Source organism: Thalassophryne amazonica, chromosome 13 (assembly GCF_902500255.1).
Source record: "Thalassophryne amazonica chromosome 13, fThaAma1.1, whole genome shotgun sequence".
NCBI lineage: Eukaryota > Metazoa > Chordata > Actinopteri > Batrachoidiformes > Batrachoididae > Thalassophryne > Thalassophryne amazonica.
Window position 1 is genome coordinate 25,095,015 of NC_047115.1, and position 23,114 is coordinate 25,118,128.

Consider the following 23,114-nt stretch of genomic DNA (forward strand, 5'->3'; position numbering starts at 1 on the left):
CCACCATAGCAAGACCAAAGCTGTCTAAGGACACCAGGGACAAAACTGTAGACCTGCACAAGGCTGGGATGGACTACAGGACAACAGGTAAGCAGCTTGGTAGAAGACAACAACTGTTATGATTATTTATTAGAAATGGAAGAAACACAAGATGACTGTCAGTCTCCCTCAGTCTGGGATTCCATGCAAGATCTCACTTTGTGGGGTAAGGATGATTCTGAGAAAGCTCAGAACTACACAGGAGGACCTAGTCAATGACCTGAAGAGAGCTGGGACCACAGTAACAAAGATTACATTAGTAACACATGATGCTGTTATTGTTTAAAATCCTGCAGGGCAGCAAGGTCCCCCTGCTCAAGCCAGCACATGTCCAGGCCTGTTTGAAGTTCACCAGTGACCATCTGGATGATCCAGAGGAGGCATGGGAGAAGGTCATGTGGTCAGATGAGACCAGAATAGACCTGTTTGGAATCAACTCCACTTACCATGTTTAGAGGATGAGAACAACCCCAAGAAAACCATCCCAACCGTGAAGCATGGGGGTGGAAACATTATACTCTGGGGGTGCTCTTCTGCAAAGGGGACAGGACGACTGCACCGTATTGAAGGGAGGATGGATGGGGTCATGTATTGTGAGATTTTGGCAAACAACCTCCTTCCCTCAGTAAAAGCATTGAAGATGGGTCATGGCTGGGTCTTCCAGGATGACAATGACCCCAAACACACAGCCAGGGCAACTAAGGAGGGGCTCCGTAAGAAGCATTTCAAGGTCCTGGAGTGGTCTGGCCAGTCTCCAGACCCGAACTCAATAGAAAATCTTTGGAGGGAGCTGAAACTCCAAACCTGAAAGATCTAGAGAAGATCTGTATGGAGGAGTGGACCAAAATCCCTGTTGCAGTGTGTGAAAACCTGGTGAAAAACTGCAAACAGAGTCTACTGTACCAAATATTAACATTGATTTTCACAGGTGTTCAAATACTTATCTGCAGCAGTAACATACAAATAAATTATTAAAAAATCATACATTGTGATTCCGGATTTTTTTTTTTTTTTTTTTAGATTATGTCTCTCACAGTGGACATGCACCTAAGATGAAAATTTCAGACCCCTCCATGATTTCTAAGTGAGAGAACTTGCAAAATCGCAGGGTGTTCAAATACTTATTTTCCTCATTGTATTTAGTGTATCAAAGTTTCATATATCCCCCAGGAAGAGTTAGAGGTCTTGGCCAAGGACAGGGTAGTATGGACTGAGTTGCTTGGTCTGCAACCAGCATGACCTGGACCTGGATAAGCGTCAGAAAATGAACAAAATGAATGAAGCCTTATATAACTTATAACACTACAGTATTAAATATGTACTATGAAAGACATACTCACTGATTCAGTCACTGTTCCACTGTCTCACTGATTCACCCACTCACTCACATTTTATATGTCAAAGCCTTATATAATTTAGAATATTACATTATTCAATATGACCTGTGCCAACCTCACTCACTGACTCGCTGACTCACTCACTCAGTCACTCACTCAAATTTTATGTATTTAAGCCTTATATAACTCATAATATTACAGTATTCTATATGTACTGTGCCAGATTCACACACCGAGTCACTCACTGACTCACTCACATTTTATGTAGCTTATAATATTGCAGCATTCAATATGTATTGCATCAAACTCACTCACTGACTGACTCACTCCCTCACATTTTATGTATCTAAGCCTTCTATAACTCATAATATTGCAGTACTGAATACATACTGTGCCAGATTCAAACACCAACTCACTCACTGATTCACTGACTAACTCACTCCCTCACATTTTATGTATCTAATTTTTATGTAGCTTATATTACTGCACTGTAGCAAACTCACTCACTCACTCACTCACTCACTCACTCACTCACTCACTCACTCACTCACTCACTCACATTTTATGTATTTAAGCCTTATATAACTCATAATATTACAGTATTCAATATGTACTGTGCCAGATTCACACACCGGCTCATTCGCTGACTCACTGACTCCCTCACATTTTATGTATCTAAGCCTTATTTATGTATCTTATAATCTTGCAGTATTCAATATGTATTGCATCAAACTCACTCACTGACTCACTGACTGACTCACTCCCTCACATTTTATGTATCTAAGCCTTATTTATGTAGCTTATAATCTTGCAGTATTCAATATGTATTGCATCAAACTCACTCACTGACTCACTGACTGACTCACTCCCTCACATTTGATGTATCTAAGACTTATGTAGCTTATAATAGGACAGTATTCAATATGTATTGCATCAAACTCACTCACTGACTCACTCACTGATTCACTCACTAACATATTCCCTCACATTTTATGCATCTAATCTTTATATAGTTTATATTACTGCACTGTAGCAAACTGCACAGACTCACTCACTGATTCACTCACTAACTCACTCATTCACAGTTTATATATCTAAGCCTAGCTTGTAATATTACAGTATTCAGTGTGACCTGTGGCAGATTCTCACTGACTGAGTCACTTGGTGACACACTCACTAACACATTTAGTGTATCAAAGCCATATATGTCCTCCAAGAAGAGTTAGAGGACTTTTAGCTGAGTAGAGGAAAGTATGGACTGAGCTGCTTGGTCTGCTGCCAACATGACCTGCCCGGACACACGTCAAAAAAGGATTCAGTGTAGCCTTATTTAACTTATATATTACAGTATTCAATATATACTGTCCCAGACTCACTCACTCACTTGCATTTTGGATATCTAAGCATCATAATATTACATTATTCAATATGTACTGTGCCAGACTCACTCACTCACTTGCATTTTGGATATCTAAGCATCATAATATTAAATTATTAATTGCATACAGTGAAGGCAAAGAGCAATAAAAATAAACAGCACTTATATAATTTACACAAATGCACATTTTGCCACATATTTTTTTAAAAGGATATAATCAGCCAGTCAGTCGCCCTTTAGAAAAATAAAGTCTGCCCACTAACCCGGATGCCTTCTGACGCGCTTTCAGCTGGAGACGTACTGCAGTCACGTTATTAACGCGGCGCAATGCGACTTCTGTGACCCGTTTGACCTTCAGCTTCTTCCCACTCTCTCCTGGAGCTCCACCGAACCTCCTGCACTGATTTGCTGAACCAAACATCTGCAGCGCAACATCCGCGCGGAGAGACGCGGCGCATCCCCTCACGCGCTCCCCGTCAGCGCCAAAAGCTGTCTGTCAGCGCGCTGCGCGTCATCTCTGAGGATGACTCACCTGACAGGGGAAACGCCTTCACATTTTAGCTGCACGTCGCTTTGGAGTAAACGTGGTGTGCGCTTTTGTCTGTTTGTTCCAGTCGTCTGGCTGAGCAGCAAAAACTCTGCGCAGTGCGCTCATGCAGCCAGCACAGGGGATCGGCAAGGGGGTGGGTGGGGGGTGCAGACTGGTCCAAATTCTGACCAAAAAAAAAAAAAAGTTCAGCAGGATATGTCAGTCCGTGTGGGCATTTGCCGTTTCCACTGCCAGAAAAACAGCGCACCAGACACATTCTCAGCATTACATAAGAGCTGTTTCTGGTGTCACCCATCCTGTGGACAGGATTTCAAGGTGCAGTCAGGGACCAGAGGGTGTCCAGTTTGGTGACCTCAGAGTTGCATCTCTGCTTTTTGCAGATGATGTGGTTCTGTTGGCATCATCAGGTGATGACCTCCGAAGCGCACTAAGCAGATTTGAGGCCAGGTGTGAAGTGGTTGGGATGAGAATCAGCACCTCCAACTCTGAGACCATGCCCCTGTGTCAGAAAACTGTGGCTTGTGGAGAGAGTTACTGCCCCAAGTGGAGGAGTTTAAGTATCTCAGGGTCTTGTTCACGAGTGGGGGTAAGTTGATATCGAGAGACAGATAGAGACAGTGTTGGACCATCATGGTGAAGAACGAGCCAAGCCGGAAGGCGAGGCTCTCAATTTACCAGTCGATTTACACTCCTATCTTCACATATGGTCATGAGCTTTGGGTAATGACTGAAAGAATATGATTGTGGATACAAACAGCTTACACTCATGGACAGGGTGAGAAGTTAGACAATTCGGGTGGGACTCTGAGTAGAGCTGCTGCTTCTTCGCATTGAAAGGAGCCAGTTGAGGTGCTTTGGCCATCTGGTGAGGATGCCCCCTGGTCATCTCCATAGGGAGGTCTTCCAGTCACGTCCAACCAGGAGGAGGCCCCGGGGAAGACCTAAGGCACGCTGGAGAGATGATATTTTTCCAGCTGGCTTGGGAAGGTCTTGGGATCCCCCGGGAAGAGGTAGGAAATTTGGCCGAGGACAGGGAAGTGTGGACTGAGCTGCTTGCTTTGTTTAATCCAGAACCGCATAAGCAGTAGAAAATGAATAAATTGATGCTCTGGATTAATGTCATATAACTGCAAAAATATTAAATATATAGTGCATTTTCTCCCCTACATTTAGCTATAATACAGAAAAATTGCTAAACAAACAATTAATGAAATATGCTTACATATTTTTTGCTCACTTTTCATTGTATTTAAAATCTATGGATTACCATGGTTTTTTCAGTTCATTCAATATATGAATTCAGGTCTTTATTTCTCCTTTTAAACAACATTTTAAAATATATATTTAAATTCCATTATTTATTTATAAATCAATTAATGTATTTGAAATGATGCTATCATTCAGTGTTTAATGTTTTCATTGTAATTATATCTACATGCATAGAATAGATAAGTTGTGCTTGTCAAGAGAAATTGCCGTCCTTCCATTCATCCTTCCAGCTGTCCACACGTACATACAACACAACCTTTTGCGTCATAAAACTCAAGAACCATGAAGCTCTTAAAATCTACATTTTTATACATTAACACTGGGAGGTCAAAGATCTGCCAGAAAAAAATCATGCATTTCTGTTTTTAAAATTATTATTATTATTATTATTATTATTATTATTATTATTATTATTATTATTATTATTATTATTTTACTGAATTTTGGGTTTCAAGTAGAAAACGTACAGAAACCCTGAAATGCTTACATCACCTGCTAGATGGCAACAAAGGCTGCTCAAATGTGTGTCAAGGCTTCAATTGTTTAATTATTTAAGTTAACTTTTGTTAATATTAAGATGAGTTGACAAACAAAATTGTGTTCCTTCCCCTTATGAGTAATTTACTTGTATATTAGCGATTTTTATAACTTAGTGTATTTATTTTGAGGCCAATAAATACATGTGGTAAACACATTTTTTAAATCCCAAATTTATTTTGAATGTAAAATTAGTTACTAATTAATAAAAAGTAAAAAGTATTTAAACTGGATTGGCTTCAAGATCCAGATTTCTGAAAAAAAAAAATGTAAACACACAAACACACACGTTTGTTAAATATACAAATAACGTGCAAATTAGCATTTTGGGTCAAGGATGAACTCCTCCCAAATTGTAATGTTGATAGGACTAATATTTTTGGAGAAATTAGGGATGTTACATAACAACCGTGAACAATGGACACTGATAATTCCATTCCATTCCAAATCATTATAGAAATTTTGCATAATTTATTACCACCCTTGAAAAATGTCAGCTACCTCTTTTATAAACACTACCCAATCTAGAGCACATGGATCCCCACAGGTAACGCACTAGTGTGTAATTTATTTCCAAAAGTTTCAAAAAGGCTGGCCAGTGAGCAATATACAGCTGAAGCAACCCAACAAATTGCATATTGCACACATTTATAAATCTTGCTTTGAAATATTTTCTTGACAGAAAAAGAGAATTATTTAAGACTTCTCAATCTACACTGCGGGGCAGCACGGTTAGTGGTTAGCACTGTTGCCTCACAGCGAGAAGGTTGTGGGTTCAATTCCCGTGGCCTTTCTTTGCATGTTCTCCTTGTGTTTGCGTGGGTTTCCTCTGGGTGCTCCGGTTTCCTCCCACATCCAAAGACATGCGGGTTAGGTGGATTGGACTCTTTAAAATTGTCCGTAGGTGTGTGTGTGGGTGTGTCTGTGTTTGTTTGTCTATTTGTGGCCCTGCGACAGACTGGCGTCCTGTCCTGGGTGTACCCCGCCTCACGCTCTATGACTGCTGGGACAGGCTCCAGCCCCCCGCGACCCTTAATTGGACTAAGCGGTAGAAGATGAATGAATGAATGAATGAATCTACACTGCAGGAACCCCATTAGAACATTAACATATCAATGCCTTTACCCAGTATTTTGACATACATTTGTTCTTGTGTTACACATTTTGCTCAGTATACTACAGGAGAAAACATTTCTGGGAGGAAACGTGATGCAAAAGGAAAAACTGAAGAAAACAAAATTCCTCAGAAAAAAAACACCTCTCTTTCCATTGGCTCTCATGTTATACATACATTCCCCCCGCAGAACAAAACAGAAAACTTCCAACATTTCTCATCTCCAGCAGCTTTTATATTTATTTTTTAACTTGGTTCCAATGGTTCCTTTTTTCCTTCAGATGATGTTCTCCAGATGTTTGCAGTCCTCCTCCAAATCAAACCCACCAGGGCATTCCTGTCAGATCTACTCTTCCATCCATCTTCTCAGCGCAAATCCCTCTTGTCCATCCCTCCCAAACCTGGATGTGAATGTTGAATCTTCTCACATACTTTGAGTTTGTCCTGCATGGAGACATCTTTGCATGTGTAGGAGTAACTCAATAAATCGACTGTGCGGCTTAGGGCTGGCAAAAGCAGTTTGCCGAGTGCCACTGAAATTCTTCACTTTGTGGATTCTACGACATTTCGCACACTGAAAACTGCACCTAATCCCTTTTCTGCCAAAATGCACAGTTCCCTGCTTGGCCCACATGCATTCTTCCAGCTCCCCTGAGTTTGTTTTATATAATTTAACATTTTTGCCTTCTTTTGGCATTTCAGTTTGATGAAATCGTCACAGTTTGCACTCTTACAGAAACCACACTGCATAATGCAGCATCACCCAAATGTTTTTGGATATTTATTTATTTATTTATTTATAAGGTTAAAGGATCAAGGATTATTTTTTAACTTGGTTCCAATGGTTCCTTTTTTCCTTCAGATGATGTTCACTTAACCTTTATAATCTAAAACCAAAATCTGAAGAAGCTTCCCAACAACAGACATTGAACAAGTTGGGATTGAGCCAAACTGTGAGTCTTTTTGCTTAAACCTAAATACTACAGATGAATGTCTGACCCTGAACAATTCTGAGCTTGAGCCAGGACAACAAACAAACATGGCAAAAACCCGTCGGTTCAGGGGCGTAACCAGGATAATTTAGGTTGGTGGGGTGCACTGCAAAAAACAAACAAACAAACAAACAAACAAACAAAAACAGCCCTACTAAAAATAAACCAAACATTCTTAAACTTTTTTGTTCTGAGAAACAAAAGTAAGCAAATTCTGTTTGGCTAGAATTTTCAAAATAGGATTAGAAATAGAGTCACAGACATTTGATGGCTCCAGGGGTGGGCAATCATGTGTCATGAAGGGCCAAGACACTGCAGGTTTTCCTTGCTACCAGTCTCCAGAGCAGATGATTTCATTAGTGATCAGGTGTTTAAGATCAGGGGAGAAGCTCATCAGCAAGCCCATCTGCTGAGGTGATTGGTTGCAAGGAAAACCTGCAGTGTCTTGGCCCCCGTTGCCCACCCCTGCATGCGGTGGGGAAGGGTCAGGTCAGAGTCCTTCAAAAAGGCAAATGTATCCCTTTCTTTTATATATGTTGCACGTATATATTTCCAAGGAGTAATTTCCTATATTTCAAAAGCTGGGTTGGGCAAACATCAGATGTACACATTACTGGAAACAGCAAATTTCTTAAAAATGTGGCACCGGGTGACCTTGTTTTGGTTGACTGAGGTATTACAGTGGAAGACCAAGTTGGTCTTTATTATGCAAAGTATACTTGCATTCACTAATGGTAAAACAACAACAAAAAAACAACTATCATCAGTTGATTTACAGCAAAGCATCTGTACGTGGATTGTGTTGGTGAAGCACACAGAAGTCTGTTGCAGTGCACGATTCCAATAATGTTGCATCAGAAAGACCTTAAAATAAACATGAGCTCCTTGGACACTTGTGGCTTGTGCAATGGTTAATGTATGTGTCAGTAGCTGCATTTAACTGACACAATTAAACTAGTCTTTTTTCCTTTTCTTCAAAAGTACCATCTCAGTAATTGAAGTGAGCTAACAATTTATGAGCTGCTTTTGCGACGCATGTAATCGTATATGGATGGCATGTTTGTCTTTTCAGTTGTGTCGCTGTATCCACCAGTATTCATGTGACTTTATTATAACATATTTCCAACAGACTATGTTTTCAAGACATCAGCAATATGTGTCAACAGGCAGAAATTCAACCTTGCACAGAAGATCAACATTTACATTTATTACGTCCACCAACGAAGTTAGAGGAGGTTATATTTTCACACCTGTTTGTTTGTTTGTGAACAGCCTGGAGCCCACAGTTTTTCATATATCTTTATGAAAGTTTTACTGAAGATTCATATCCTGATAGGCAAGAACAGGTCATGGGTCAAAGTCCGGAAAATCTTGGAAAATTAGAAAAATCCCCATCTTTAACATTGAACAAATTTTCAAAAATTCATAACTCTGACAAAAAGGATTGAATTTCCTTCATATTTGAGAGCATTATGTAGGATGGTATAATTTATCGACTGACAAAGTTTGATCTGGATCTGATCCAGATTACAGATTTTTTTTGGCCATTTAAATTTCACATTCCAAACCCCATTTAATGTATATTTTACATCATATCTTAATCAAACGTTCTCCAATCACTCTCATATTTGAAACTGAGGTGCAGACTGCCACTCACTATCACAAGACAAAGTTTGATCTGGATCTGATCCAGATTGTGGATTTTGTGGACATTTGAATTTAATATTGAAAAGCCCCATTTGGTATACATTTTGCATTATACGTATCTCAATCAAAAGTGCTTCAATCACTCTTATTTTTCTGTTATGGATTTACCTGCACCAACAAAATTCAATGGAGATTCATCTTCCAGGTATCAGTTGGAAACTAAGTACCAATAAGCAATGACAAATTGTGCATAGCAGAGATTGCACTTGTAACTGTAAAAAACGTTTTACACATTTGTATAATGCACATCATTGCTGGACTTTTATCACAATTCTGCCAGCCTTGTCAGGTTACACATGAAGTGCACAAGTCCTGAGATCTGATTTTCATCCAGTTTACTTAAATAATGACAAAAATATGGAGAGTGATGGGTATTTTTCCTCTTTTAACAGTGAAAGACCGACACGTTGATTTTGTATGTATGATGTCCTTATATGTGGACAACAGGGTCTCAGGGGGTTAAATATTCATTGCATCACTTCAAATTCATGATATTTGTGTCATTTTATCCCATTGTAAATTCAGAATGATCAGCAAATTTCATGGAATGATGTATTTTGTCTCGCAGCTACAATTGAATTTGCTTTTAAAAATATTACACCAGTTAGTTTTACACTGGTGATTTTACTGTGTAGGATTTTCCAAAGTTGATGGGATTAATCATGTGCTTTTAAAGATTTCCCCCTAGTGACATTCTCCTGACCTCTTGTTGGCTCCTTGGACATGGTCAGTTTTTCCATTGGTGGATTTTTCACTCCCGTAGCTAATTTAGTCAGTAAATGCAATAAGCATATTAGCCTGCTATTGAACCTGCTTTAATGTTTTAATCCTTTGTTTGATGAAGCTGATTTACTTTAAGCAGCATGTTCCTTACACGCTGCTACCACCTGGTGGCCATTATGTGTAACTGCAGAAGTATAAGAAAATCATATATCAGAGACTGTTGTCACTTGGGAATGAGTGAAAGCTGAGGTACGGCTCTGCTTGTGAGTTTAAGGTGCAGAGAGGCACGCAACAGTGACACCATGAAGTCGCTTCAGCCATTTGCTGGTGAAAATTTCATATCAATAGCACCTTGAAAAATATATTTACTGAGGAAAAAATGGTGGCATGTCCAATACTTATTTTACCTGCTGTACGTGTTGTGTAGTTTGTGTAATACAATTTGGAGTAATAGGATAACACACAATTATTAAAAAGAACATCCAGATTGTAGATACTTTTATCTGCCCCTTCTCATCTTCCTGCACTCCAATTAGTAACATTAGGATTAAACATTTTTGGATTAGTAATGATAAATATTGGCACTACATTAAAACTTGCAATAAAATATGCAGGTACTTCAATCCACACAATCGCATTAATAAAACCTTTGCAAATTGTCAAAAACTACAGGACATTTTCTGAAGAATGCACAATTTATGAGTTTATTTTTCTTCTTCTTGCTAAGCCTGCAACAGAGTAAACTGCAGGACCACCCCCCTCCAAAAAAATGCTTTATTATATAAGATACAACTTTGAATAATTTATATTCTGCTGCATATTCTTGGGAAGGGCTGGTCTAATGCACCACAAAATCATGTCCTTCTTGAGACATAGAACAAATTTAAAAGTAATGTAAGACAACAGTCACTTTACAGTCTCTCTCCAAGTTTTTGTTATATGCAGCTGTGTTCAAGTAGGTTCAGTCAAGTCAACTGGACTTGTGTAAATCCTTGAAAGTGTTTGTCTTTTCATCCCGAAAGCTTAATCAGTTGTTTTTGGATAGACAGAGCGAAACATCTTCAAGGAAGTAAAGAAGTTCCAGTTGACCTGTCTCATGACCTGTCTCAACCTACTTGAATACCATGACCTGGATGACTGAGAACCTCCAGACATACAGGTGTGTTACCACTCATAGCAGTGACACATATTCCTCCAGAGAGTAAAGGACTTAACATTTCTGTGTATGAGTCCTTAGGTGATATCTGAGATGTGTGCTTTGTAGAAATCCTCTGCCACAAATGTCACATCGGTATGGTCTCTCTCCAGTGTGACTTCTCAAATGTTTCCTCAGATGGCCGCTGTGGGTGAAACCTTTCCGGCAGTAAGAGCAAGAGTATGGTTTCTCGCCAGTGTGAATCCTCATGTGTATCTTCAGATCTCCTTTCCGGCTGCACTCTTTCCCACAGATGTGGCAGCGATGCAGCTTTATGCCCGTGTGGCTGGTCATGTGGCCGCTCAGAGCAGTAACACTGCTATAATGTTTACCACACACAGGACAAATTTTGGAACCTTTGTGTGACTTCAGGTGCATTTCGAGACTGTCCATAGAATTCAGGCTCTTGCCGCACACAACGCAGAGGACGCCTGCATCTTTTGAATGTGTGCTATAAGCATGACTGATGAGGTGCTGATGGGAGGGAAACAATTTGTCACACAAATAGCAACGATGCATGTCTGAGAAATCCCTTTCAGCCATAAGGGAACCCTGACTCTGGTCTGTTGACATGCGGTTCAATGTAGTAAAACTTGCTGCAGGTCTTTTATTGTGGCTGCCATCTGGAATACTTATGTCATTTTGGATTGGAGGTTCTGAAGACAGGGTCTGGGGAAGAGGAAAGTGTACCGTTTTATCTTCCTGTAACACCTGAAACTGCTCTTCATTGTCAATTATCTGAATATGAGCTTGCAAAGGCTCTTTTGTGGGCTCCCGCTCATTTCCCGCCCACCAAGCAGTGCCATGAGATAAGTAGAGGTGATTTTCTTCTTTGATCTCGTGAAGTTGCTCTACTTCGTGCTGCTTGTCCCACTCTTCCTGAACTTCCTGTTTGATGCCTGTGGGCTCTGGGTCGGTCTGATCCCCAACGTAGCTTAGTTCCTTTTCACTAGGAGGCCGCTCAGAGAGTAGTTCCTCCTTACAGACAGAACTCTGAGGAAGATCTGAGGAAAAAAAGAGCAAATTATGGTACCGGTTAGAGAGCTAGCCTCCAAAAGAGGTAATTTCTCAACCCATTAACCTTCACTAGGAACCAAATAGGACCTCCACAGTAAAAATGTAGCGTGCGCACAGAGCACCACACTGTCACCAAAATGATTGCATATGACAACATGTGGGGAGGTGATGGTCTAGTGGTTAAGGTGTTGGGCTTGAGTCCAGAAGATCATGGGTTCAAATACCCACCTGACTGGAAAATCACTAAGGGCCCTTGGGCAAGGCCTTTAATCCCCTACTGCTCCCGGTGTGTAGTGAGCGCCTTGTATGGCAGCACCCTGACATCGGGGTGAATGTGAGGCATAATTGTAAAGCGCTTTGAGCGTCTGATGCAGATGGAAAAGCGCTATATAAATGCAGTCCATTTACTGAGAGTGTAATTTAACATTTCACCTGATCACAAGAACATTTTGTTTTGTTGGCAGCTACCTGTGAGGGTACTTCACAAAATACAAGAGTAACTTTTAATTTTAATTTAAAGTAATATACAGGCAGTTGTGAGCAGAGGAATAAAGAATACTGGACCTGTGACCTAATTTTATACATGAAAGTGACGTTCAATGACATCACATTTGATGATATTATGATGAGGTCATTATACTGTATTGAGTGTAGTCTGTTTAAATTTGCTGAAATGGATCAGTTTTTGTTGCCCAAATATCCACGAGTGGAAATGGAAACAAGTGAAGTCTGCGTCACCTAAAGAACTACCTGAGGAACAGCAGTGACCTGGCACTCCTGGAAATTAGCCCCCAGAGAACAGGGGCCCTGGACAGGAACCAAATTATTGATGCTTTTGCTCTTAACCTCAACAATAGGCACACTGTGCTGTTATGAAGACATCAACGGTAGGTGAAAGATTTTTTTCCCTTAGGCTATAAACTACATGTGTAGGTCTGTGAATATTTGCATTGAACAGTACCCTAGTTCTGTGTGTGATATTGTTCACTGAGCATTCCTCAGTGACTGTTGCAGATGAAAACACAGCTATGTGTGTACACAGGCCCGTGATTATGACAGAGGCATCATGACACACAAGCCCTTATTTCATAGCACCCTCATAAAAATGCCAATCTCTCCCATTGCACCTGCAGGAAAAAAAATCTCTGGAGCCAACACTGGAAGGAAACTAACTATGGAGTCCTAATCCAGTTTTTGTTTCAGGCTGTAAACATGTTTATTTCTCCTCTAAAGGTGGACACTTTAAAGTGGGCTTCAGTGGGAATGTGCTCTGTTTTGGAGCCAGATTCAAGGGGCCATTCAATGAACTGCATGTCCGGACTGGGGCCACAAAAAAAAAAAAAAAAAAAAAAAAACTACCTGTGTTGTGTTGCCACTTAGTACTGAATTTGGCACTCGTGCAAGTTGGCAAAAGCCACCTTGAGTGGGACTCAGTGCTGGGCATTATTTGTAAAGCGCTTTGAGCGTCTGATGCAGATGGAAAAGCACTACATAAATGCTTTACCATTTGGGCCTTGGGACTCACTCAATACCAAGTGTGTCTCAGGATTCAACAGCCAAAAATTATAATGTAAACTCCATTGCACTGAGAGGTGGGTTGAGCCCAGATCTGAGGATGATAGAAAGCAATCCATCTTAAATCTGATTTGCGCCGTTCCGATTCAGAAAAAACAATCTAACTCGAGCTGAATCCCACTTAAGCCGGCAGACCCTGACACCGGATTGTCAAATCTTGGTGGTTCGTAATGATTAATGTGAATGACTTCTAAGACATGTTCAGTGACTTGAAAATGTGCGTGTCACCATTCCCTGGCTTAAGGCCCTGTCACACAATTTAGCCTATGTATGCTGACTGTACTAAAAACACTGGCATACATCTAATAAATTAATTGCAGTTGTCACACCTTAACGATTAACCAGCATATATCGACAGCCCGTTTCCACTGAGTGGACTGAAACAAAAGGTCAGTACTGCACGGTGTGGGGCGGGTCAGAAACAAGAGTAATTGAACATTATTTATTTTTTTTTATATATATATCTTGGTGGACCATTTACATAGCATACAGAATGCTGATGAGTCAATTGATGGCTGTGGTAAATACTGCCCTGAATGAATAAAGCACTGTGACTCCTTAAACTTTTAAAGCCCCAGTCGCTTTAAAAGTTTAACAGCGCTTCATTATTCAAGTCTGATCAGACCAATCAGCGACCAACAGAGCTTTAAAAGTCTAAAGAGCCACGGGGCTTCAATCAGGTCTGATCACGGTCAATGGCGCTTTAAAAGTTTAAATCATCACAGTGCCTCTGTGTGATGCTGGTGTCATGGTTTCTCTGCACCTGGAGCAGAAAAACCAGAGGGGCTTGCTTTAAGGACAAGGAATTAAAGTATTTTCAGACATTTCTGTCGAAAATCAGGCTTTATGTGGATATGTGTTCATCAGATTGTGATGATGAATCTGACTGAAATGAACAGGTAAGACTTTATTTACTCTGTGTGTGAATGAAACAGTCTGTCTGCATGAGGACACAGCTTTTTCAGCAAATCAATGGCCAGCATTAATGGACGTATTTAGACTTATGAGTAAATTATGCCCACATGTGCAGGATGTATGAGTCATACACTAGCATATGTTGAAAATTTTCAGCATGCCCAAAATTTTTCAAGGAGCTCAGCGTATTAGGACGCATATTAGTGTGCTTCAACATGCTCTTAACTTATTAAACAAACAAACAAACAAACAACAAAAAAACTTACCCATAACTTATTACACGTATTGCCACGTGTGTGGCATACGCTGGCTAAATCGTCAAGGTGTGACAGGGCCTTGAACGACATAAAACCAGCTCGAAAAGTCCAATTACCCATGACCGATGAAAACAAAGGAACTGTAAATAGAAATGGCTGTAATTCCTAAATGGTAAATGTGACATTCTTGTTCAACCCCTTAAAGCTGTAACTCTACACTACAGGAACAACATGACTCTTTCAACTCCCCCGTGGAAGTGTACAGAAGCAAAAATGTCAAAAACCGAACTGATGTCCAAATACTTCTGGACCTGACTATGTATGCTTAAAAAACTGAAAAGCCTGCCTGTGGTGGTTTAGGAGCATAAACAGACCTGTTTTTCGGTTTGAGGTGAAGTCGAGCAGCAGTCCCCTCAGTCGTTCGATCTCTTGCTGAGAAGTGTTCGCCGCTTCCTCATATTCTGCGATAGTTTTCTCCAAAACCTGAAATATTTCTTCAACAGCAGCAGTGAGTCGCTCGTTTACAAACGCCTTAAGAAGTAGCGGTGTGGACATTTTCAGCTAAACGTCAAGAAGCGAGTGGGGAAAAAGACTTTATACAGTTTTGTTTTATTTTTTTAATAGTAGTAAATCACTGTAGCGTTAGCGCACACGCTACGGAAGTAACGCCAAACACAAAGAGCCTTGTTTGCCTGTTTTTTTGAAAAGCGTGTCAGGCGTGTGCTGCCCTCTGCAGGAAGCATGTCTGAAATACAATTTGGAAGAGGCTGGTGAAAACGATCAATTTATTTACACCAAGTCACAATGTAAGTTGCAACCGGGCATTACACAAGAAATTTAAAGGGCATATCGCATTCCAATCAGCATTATCTCTTAAAAAATTATATACCAGATTACGAATCATTACCGCCAACTCTTTAACTTGTGCGAGTATCTGATAACAATAAAATTAGCCATACAGCCTCTGAAAAATGCACACAGATTCAGAGCTATTTTTAGCCATAACAGTGACGTAACCTAAGTAGTCCATGGGCCAAGCAGGTTTTCAGTACCACTTAAAGGGATAAAACAACACTTATAATCCAGGCTCAGTGTATCATGGCCTACACAAAAATGTATGATAGCCATCCCAGGGCGGTAGCTGTAGCCAGGTAGGGGTCAATGAATAATTATACAGAGGTCAAACTGTAAAAATGCTGTAATCATGTTGAAAACTATATTAGATTACTTGTCTGATCATAACGATTCCAAAAAAGTATAGTTTGGACGATCTATGACGGAATATTCTGGAGTTACAGGGTCAAAACAGCAAAAATGGTGAGAAAGGTCAATTTCAGTTTGTACAGGGGTCAAAAATTAAAGTTGCTCCAATTTCAGTAAAAACATATGCAAATTATTGTTTGGGTTAATAGGGCTCTAAAAAGGAATAGTTTGCACCATCTGTCATGCTTAGTTATTCTGTTACAGGGTAACATATGTCACATGTCGTAGAATTCAATGGATGTTGACCTTGTTTGACCTTTACTTTGGAGAAAAGTATTCAACACAGTCAAAACTATTCCATTTATTGAACCTGTTATTTCAACCAATAATTTGCATAATTTTTGCTGAAACTGGAGCAACTTTAACTTTTGACCCCTGTACAAACTGAAATTGACCTTTGTCACCATTTTTGCTGTTTTGACCCCATAACTCCAGAACATTCCATCATAGATAGTCCAAACTATACCTTTTTGGAATTGTTATGATCAGACAAATAATGTGATATAGTTTTCAACATGATTGGAGCATTTTTAAAGTTTGACCTCTGTGTAATTCTTCATTGACCCCTACCTGGCTACAGCTACCACCCTGGGATGGCTATTATACATTTTTTTGTAGGCCATGATACACTTAGGCTGGATTCTAAGTGTCATTTTTTTCCCCTTAAGTGGTACCGATTAGGTCAAAATTCATGACTGGCTCGTGGACTAAAGGTGCTGACTGTTAGCTAGCTGAAGCTCCACCTGTGTCCACTTCATGACTTACGCCAGTACACCCACAGTTAATCTAGTTTATCAGAGGCAGGTGAAATCATGTGTATTTCCCCATGTTTATGACTTAATTTATCTGGGCATATGCACCAAAAATAAAATGAAATACATCAATACATCAGTATTTTCATACTTTTTACTTATTTAGAATATTCAGCTCATTTGACTTTTTATTTACTAGTGATACTGTTGGGTAAAATAACCTTTTCTCAAAACAGAAAGTTTCAGGTTCCCCCAGTGAATCCGAAGGCAGTGGAAGATAGAATACACAGATATCTATAATATTATTGTATGGCCTTGCCTTACAATATAAAGTGCCTTGGGGCAACTGTTTGTTGTGATTTGGCGCTATATAAATAAAATTGATTGATTGATTGATATCAGTAATTTGAATTTAGGTTTTTTTAGGTTTATTAAAACAGAAGAGCAGATCAATCACTCATCTTTGCGCAAAAATGGGTTCAGAATGCATACACATTTTTTAACAATGCCACGAAACCGATACCCACAGCAATGTGCAGCAAATGAACACTCTTATTTTCAAACTCAGAGCTCTTATCCTTTCAGTCCAGAAATCTGTTTGGGAGGGGTATCCAGTCTCACATGTCCTTGGTCTTGAGTGCAAAAAAATGCAATAAATGTAACTCCATGATAGAAATGGAGAGAATAAATTAGTCCATAAAGCAGGGCATTGTTGTTAATCCTTAATCGCCCAACGTTGTGATGGAAACTGATCTGATAATCACCCTGGGTGCAGAGAACACCAATACATATGCCCTCACATTGCCTTTGTGACAATGTGTAACTCATTAATTAACGTAGATCAATGTTCAATCAACCATCAATCAACTTTTTTCTTATATAGCGCCAAATCACAACAAACAGTTGCCCCAAGGCGCTCCATATTGTAAGGCAAGGCCATACAATAATTATAAAAACCCCAACGGTCAAAACGACCCCCTATGAGCAAGCACTTGGCAACAGTGGGAAGGAAAAACTCCCTTTTAACAGGAAGAAACCTCCAGCAGAACCAGGCTCAGGGAGGGGCAGTCTTCTGCTGAGACTGGTTGGGGCTGAGGGAAAAATCCAGGAAAAAGACATGCCGTGAAGGGGGGCAGAGATCGATCACTAATGATTAAATGCAGAGTGATGCATACGGAGCAAAAATAGAAAGAAACAGTGCATCATGGGAACCCCCCCACAATCTACGTCTAAAGCAGCATAACCAAGGGATGGTCCAGGGTCACCCGATCCAGCCCTAACTATAAGCCTTAGCGAAAAGGAAAGTTTTAAGCCTAATCTTAAAAGTAGAGAGGGTATCTGTCTCCCTGATCTGAATTGGGAGCTGGTTCCACAGGAGAGGAGCCTGAAAGCTGAAGGCTCTGCCTCCCATTCTACTCTTACAAACCCTAGGAACTACAAGTAAGCCTGCAGTCTGAGAGCAAAGCGCTCTAATGGGGTAATATGGTACTACGAGGTCCCTAAGATAAGATGGGACCTGATTATTCAAAACCTTATAAGTAAGAAGAAGAATTTTAAATTCTATTCTAGAATTAACAGGAAGCCAATGAAGAGAGGCCAACACGGGTGAGATATGCTCTCTCCTGCTAGTCCCCGTCAGTACTCTAGCTGCAGCATTCTGAACCAACTGAAGGCTTTTTAGGGAACTTTTAGGACAACCTGATAATAATGAATTACAATAGTCCAGCCTAGAGGAAATAAATGCATGAATTAGTTTTTCAGTATCACTCTGAGACAAGACCTTTCTGATTTTAGAGATATTGCGTAAATGCAAAAAGGCAGTCCTACATATTTGTTTAATATGCGCTTTGAATGACATATCCTGATCAAAAATGACTCCAAGATTTCTCACAGTATTACTAGAGATCAGGGAAATGCCATCCAGAGTAATGATCTGGTTAGACACCATGCTTCTAAGATTTGTGGGGCCAAGTACAATAACTTCAGTTTTATCTGAGTTTAAAAGCAGGAAATTAGAGGTCATCCATGTCTTTAAGTCTGTAAGACAATCCTGCAGTTTAGCTAATTGGTGTGTATCCTCTGGCTTCATGGATAGATAAAGCTGGGTATCATCTGCGTAACAATGAAAATTTAAGCAATACCGTCTAATAATACTGCCTAAGGGAAGCATGTATAAAGTGAATAAAATTGGGCCTAGCACAGAACCTTGTGGAACTCCATAATTAACTTTAGTCTGTGAAGAAGATTCCCCATTTACATGAACAAACTGTAATCTATTAGACAAATATGATTCAAACCACCGCAGCGCAGTGCCTTTAATACCTATGACATGCTCTAATCTCTGTAATAAAATTTTATGGTCAACAGTATCAAAAGCAGCACTGAGGTCCAACAGAACAAGCACAGAGATAAGTCCACTGTCCGAAGCCATAAGAAGATCATTTGTAACCTTCACTAATGCTGTTTCTGTACTATGATGAATTCTAAAACCTGACTGAAACTCTTCAAATAGACCATTCCTCTGCAGGTGATCAGTTAGCTGTTTTACAACTACCCTCTCAAGAATCTTTGAGAGAAAAGGAAGGTTGGAAATTGGCATATAATTAGCTAAGATAGCTGGGTCAAGTGATGGCTTTTTAAGTAATGGTTTAATTACTGCCACCTTAAAGGCCTGTGGTACATAACCAACTAACAAAGATAGATTGATCATATTTAAGATTGAAGCATTAAATAATGGTAGGACTTCCTTGAGCAGCCTGGCAGGAATGGGGTCCAATAAACATGCCGATGGTTTGGACGAAGCAACCAATGAAAATAACTCAGACAGAACAACCGGAGAGAAAGAGTCTAACCAAATACCGGCATCACTGAAAGCAGCCAAAGATAACGATACATCTTTGGGATGGTTATGAGTAATTTTTTCTCTAATAGTCAAAATTTTGTTAGCAAAGAAAGTCATGAAGTCATTACTAGTTAAAGTTAATGGAATACTCAGCTCAATAGAGCTCTGACTCTTTGTCAGCTTAGCTACAGTGCTGAAAAGAAACCTGAGGTTATTCTTATTTTCTTCAATTAGTGATGAGTAGAAAGATGTCCTAGCTTTACGGAGGGCTTTTTTATAGAGCAACAAACTCTTTTTCCAGGCTAAGTGAAGATCTTCTAAATTAGTGAGACGCCATTTCCTCTCCAACTTACGGGTTATCTGCTTTAAGCTACGAGTTTGTGAGTTATACCACGGAGTCAGACACTTCTGATTTAAAGCTCTCTTTTTCAGAGGAGCTACAGCATCCAAAGTTGTCTTCAAAGAGGATGTAAAACTATTGACGAGATACTCTAACTCCCTTACAGAGTTTAGGTAGCTACTCTGCTCTGTGTTGGTATATGACATTAGAGAAGGAATCATATCCTTAAACCTAGTTGCAGCGCTTTCTGAAAGACTTCTAGTGTAATGAAACTTATTCCCCACTGCAGGGTAGTCCATCAGGGTAAATGTAAATGTTATTAAAAAATGATCAGGCAGAAGGGAGTTTTCAGGGAATACTGTTAAGTCTTCTATTTCCATACCATAAGTCAGAACAATATCTAAGATATGATTAAAGTGGTGGGTGGACTCATTTACTTTTTGAGCAAAGCCGATAGAGTCTAATAATAGATTAAATGCAGTGTTGAGGCTGTCATTCTCAGCATCTGTGTGGATGTTAAAATCACCCACTATAATTATCTTATCTGAGCTAAGCACTAAGTCAGACAAAAGGTCTGAAAATTCACAGAGAAACTCACAGTAACGACCAGGTGGACGATAGATAATAACAAATAAAACTGGTTTTTGAGACTTCCAATTTGGATGGACAAGACTAAGAGACAAGCTTTCAAATGAATTAAAGCTCTGTCTAGGTTTTTGATTAATTAATAAGCTGGAATGGAAGATTGCTGCTAATCCTCCGCCCCGGCCCGTGCTACGAGCATTCTGACAGTTAGTGTGACTCGGGGGTGTTGACTCATTTAAACTAACATATTCATCCTGCTGTAACCAGGTTTCTGTTAGGCAGAATAAATCAATACGTTGATCAATTATTATATCATTTACCAACAGGGACTTAGAAGAGAGAGACCTAATGTTTAATAGACCACATTTAACTGTTTTAGTCTGTGGTGCAATTGAAGGTGCTATATTATTTTTTCTTTTTGAATTTTTATGCTTAAATAGATTTTTGCTGTTAAGGAGTCACTCTCTTCAGCTTATTGTTACAGCTCTGTATGAGAGGAAAGGTCCACAAGTTCAGTTCACAGCGACGTTATTGTATTTCTCCAGACACTCTCAAGGTTGGCTCAGATAAGAAATAACCCAGCCATTGTTTTCCCTCTGGAAGCAAAACTCTTTCACACCGTCAAAGTATGAGATCACTCACAGTTTACAGAATACAGCAAGCAGCAATTAGTTTAGAACAGTACAATCATTTAACTGCACATTATTGATCAGCATAGTTCAAACATGAATGTAATAAACCATATAAACCATTTGATTATAAACAGAGGCAACAATAATATTATTTGCAGTACACATCTTGACCTCATGACCTTTGAAGATATCATGGAACAACATCATGTCAGGCATTGGTCATGACTTTATTCAAATGGTCAAATGCCCGACATGTTTAAACCAACATGTTACATGCTACTTCTAAGTATATGTTATTTTATGAAAACCTTAGACCAAAACACTTTTAGTGATTTGAGAGTCAGCACACCTGTCAGCAGTTCCACAATACAATTGTTCAATACAATTCATCATAAGCACATATTTCAATCATTAATAAGACAGTATAATATTGTATCATTTCAAAACCATCACAAATGAATTGAACACCCATCAAAACATAGGCATACACATTTTCATTCATTTGACATCATGATAAAACCCTTAAACACATCATGGCACAAGTATACACTCTATTCAATTTTATTAATTCCATACAATACCTAGTTCATTGGACCCAGCATGGTGTACATACTTCTAAACATTTGTTACTTTTTGAAAATAATGAACACAAAAACTTTTATTCAGTTTGGTAACTTTTAGCATTGTTAGCATGCAAAGCTAATTATGAGTAAAATAGCATATATTTACATTTATTCTTTACAGTTCCCCCTGTGGACAACAACTTACATTCATCAACTTCTAACAGTTCTTCTTCCCCAGGATTAATTCCCAATACAAGTAGCTGACTAGCAACAGTACTATCAATGAACTTGGTGATCAGAGTTCTAAGGCACGGAACAACACAACATCCAATCAGTGTCATTACCAAGAAAACAAACAAAAATATCATAGCCATCTTGATCATCCATTGTTTCCAACCTCCTGAAAATAACCAGTTAAAAAAAAAATCCCCCTTCGTCTAGCACATATCCCTTTTCAACTGCATCCCATATTCGAGTCAGATTAGCTATGGCTTGAACAATGACACCACTGTCACCTGAATTGTCTGGAATGAATGTACAACAGTCAGGTCCCACAACTGAGCAGACACCACCCTGTGCAGCAGTTAACTGATCTAACACCAATCTATCTTGCATTTCCATTAACCGGAGGGCATGTAATTCCTGCCTATTCCCTTCCAATGCTGTGATAGTGCTATTCGTGAACAATGAAAATTGGTAATTTAAGGTCTCTACTCTAAACATTATTTTTCTGACTCCCAGCCAAGGGAATAGGGATAATAGAACTTTTTTTTTTATCTGTAGTCCACAGCTTATGGGTAGATGGGTCATCAGAACTCCAAATGCTGTCATGCAGCTTTACCTCCCTCCTGCTTCTGTGGGGAGCATGTTCGGTCGAAATGATAAATGAGTGATGGGCTGTGGAAATAGGAGCACATCTGCCAGTCCAACTCGGTGGGAGGGACATGTAGACATCATGACCACAAAGCCACATCAATCCCTTCCAGGGTAAGTACCCAGGGCATCGGTGGCCTTAAAATAATCTACACATCGTCCCCCTGTTGGTTTTTGAGTATTATTGAATGACCCATTACTTAGTCTGGTGCATGGGGCTAGTATAGAGCTGCACAGTAAGGCCACTATTTTACCCAGATTAGTGAGTGGAGTTCCCATTTGTGGTATGCTGTTTTCATAGCATGGCAATTTGGTGCAAGAAGGTAGAAATAAACTGGATAGCAGCGGGCCTTTTTGGGTGGTGATAAACCTAAGGAGTCCTGTCAGTTGAATGCGGCCGGGTCCCCTTGAAATTCCTGTTCCAGTGGCTATTTGTAGTGAGGCATTAAAGGTAGGCGTGAAGACCGCTGACTTCAGAATGTGGGGAAAATATCCACTTACATTTGATACTGCTATTAGATTTACACATGGATCACGCACAGAAATGGGCATAGCCGAGCACACGTAGCAGTTGGTGCTATTTTTCAGCTCAGCTTAGAATTTAGCATACATGTACCACAAGTTTGATTAGTAGGGATTTTGAGAGGTCTCACAGGACC

The 23,114-nt window shown here is 39.7% G+C and overlaps 1 protein-coding gene across 1 annotated transcript; it reads right to left on the reverse strand.

Annotated features, from left to right (window-relative positions):
- Nucleotides 1–10,503: 10,503 nt before the first annotated feature.
- Nucleotides 10,504–15,294, reverse strand: LOC117523761 (zinc finger protein 287-like). Its single transcript, XM_034185375.1, has 2 exons — nucleotides 14,980–15,294; nucleotides 10,504–11,845 (listed from the first exon to the last, which is right to left on the reverse strand). The coding sequence occupies exons 1-2, from the start codon at nucleotides 15,158–15,160 to the stop codon at nucleotides 10,857–10,859; spliced, it is 1,170 nt and encodes a 389-aa protein (XP_034041266.1). The 5' UTR covers nucleotides 15,161–15,294; the 3' UTR covers nucleotides 10,504–10,856.
- Nucleotides 15,295–23,114: the final 7,820 nt, after the last annotated feature.

Excerpts from the sequence above, each read along its gene's own strand:
- LOC117523761 (XM_034185375.1), bottom strand. The coding sequence starts at position 15,160 with ATGTCCACACCGCTACTTCTTAAGGCGTTTGTAAACGAGCGACTCACT. Across the intron at positions 11,846-14,979 it reads CACCTCAAACCGAAAAACAG|ATCTTCCTCAGAGTTCTGTC; the intron begins GTCTGTTTATGC and ends TTTTTTCCTCAG.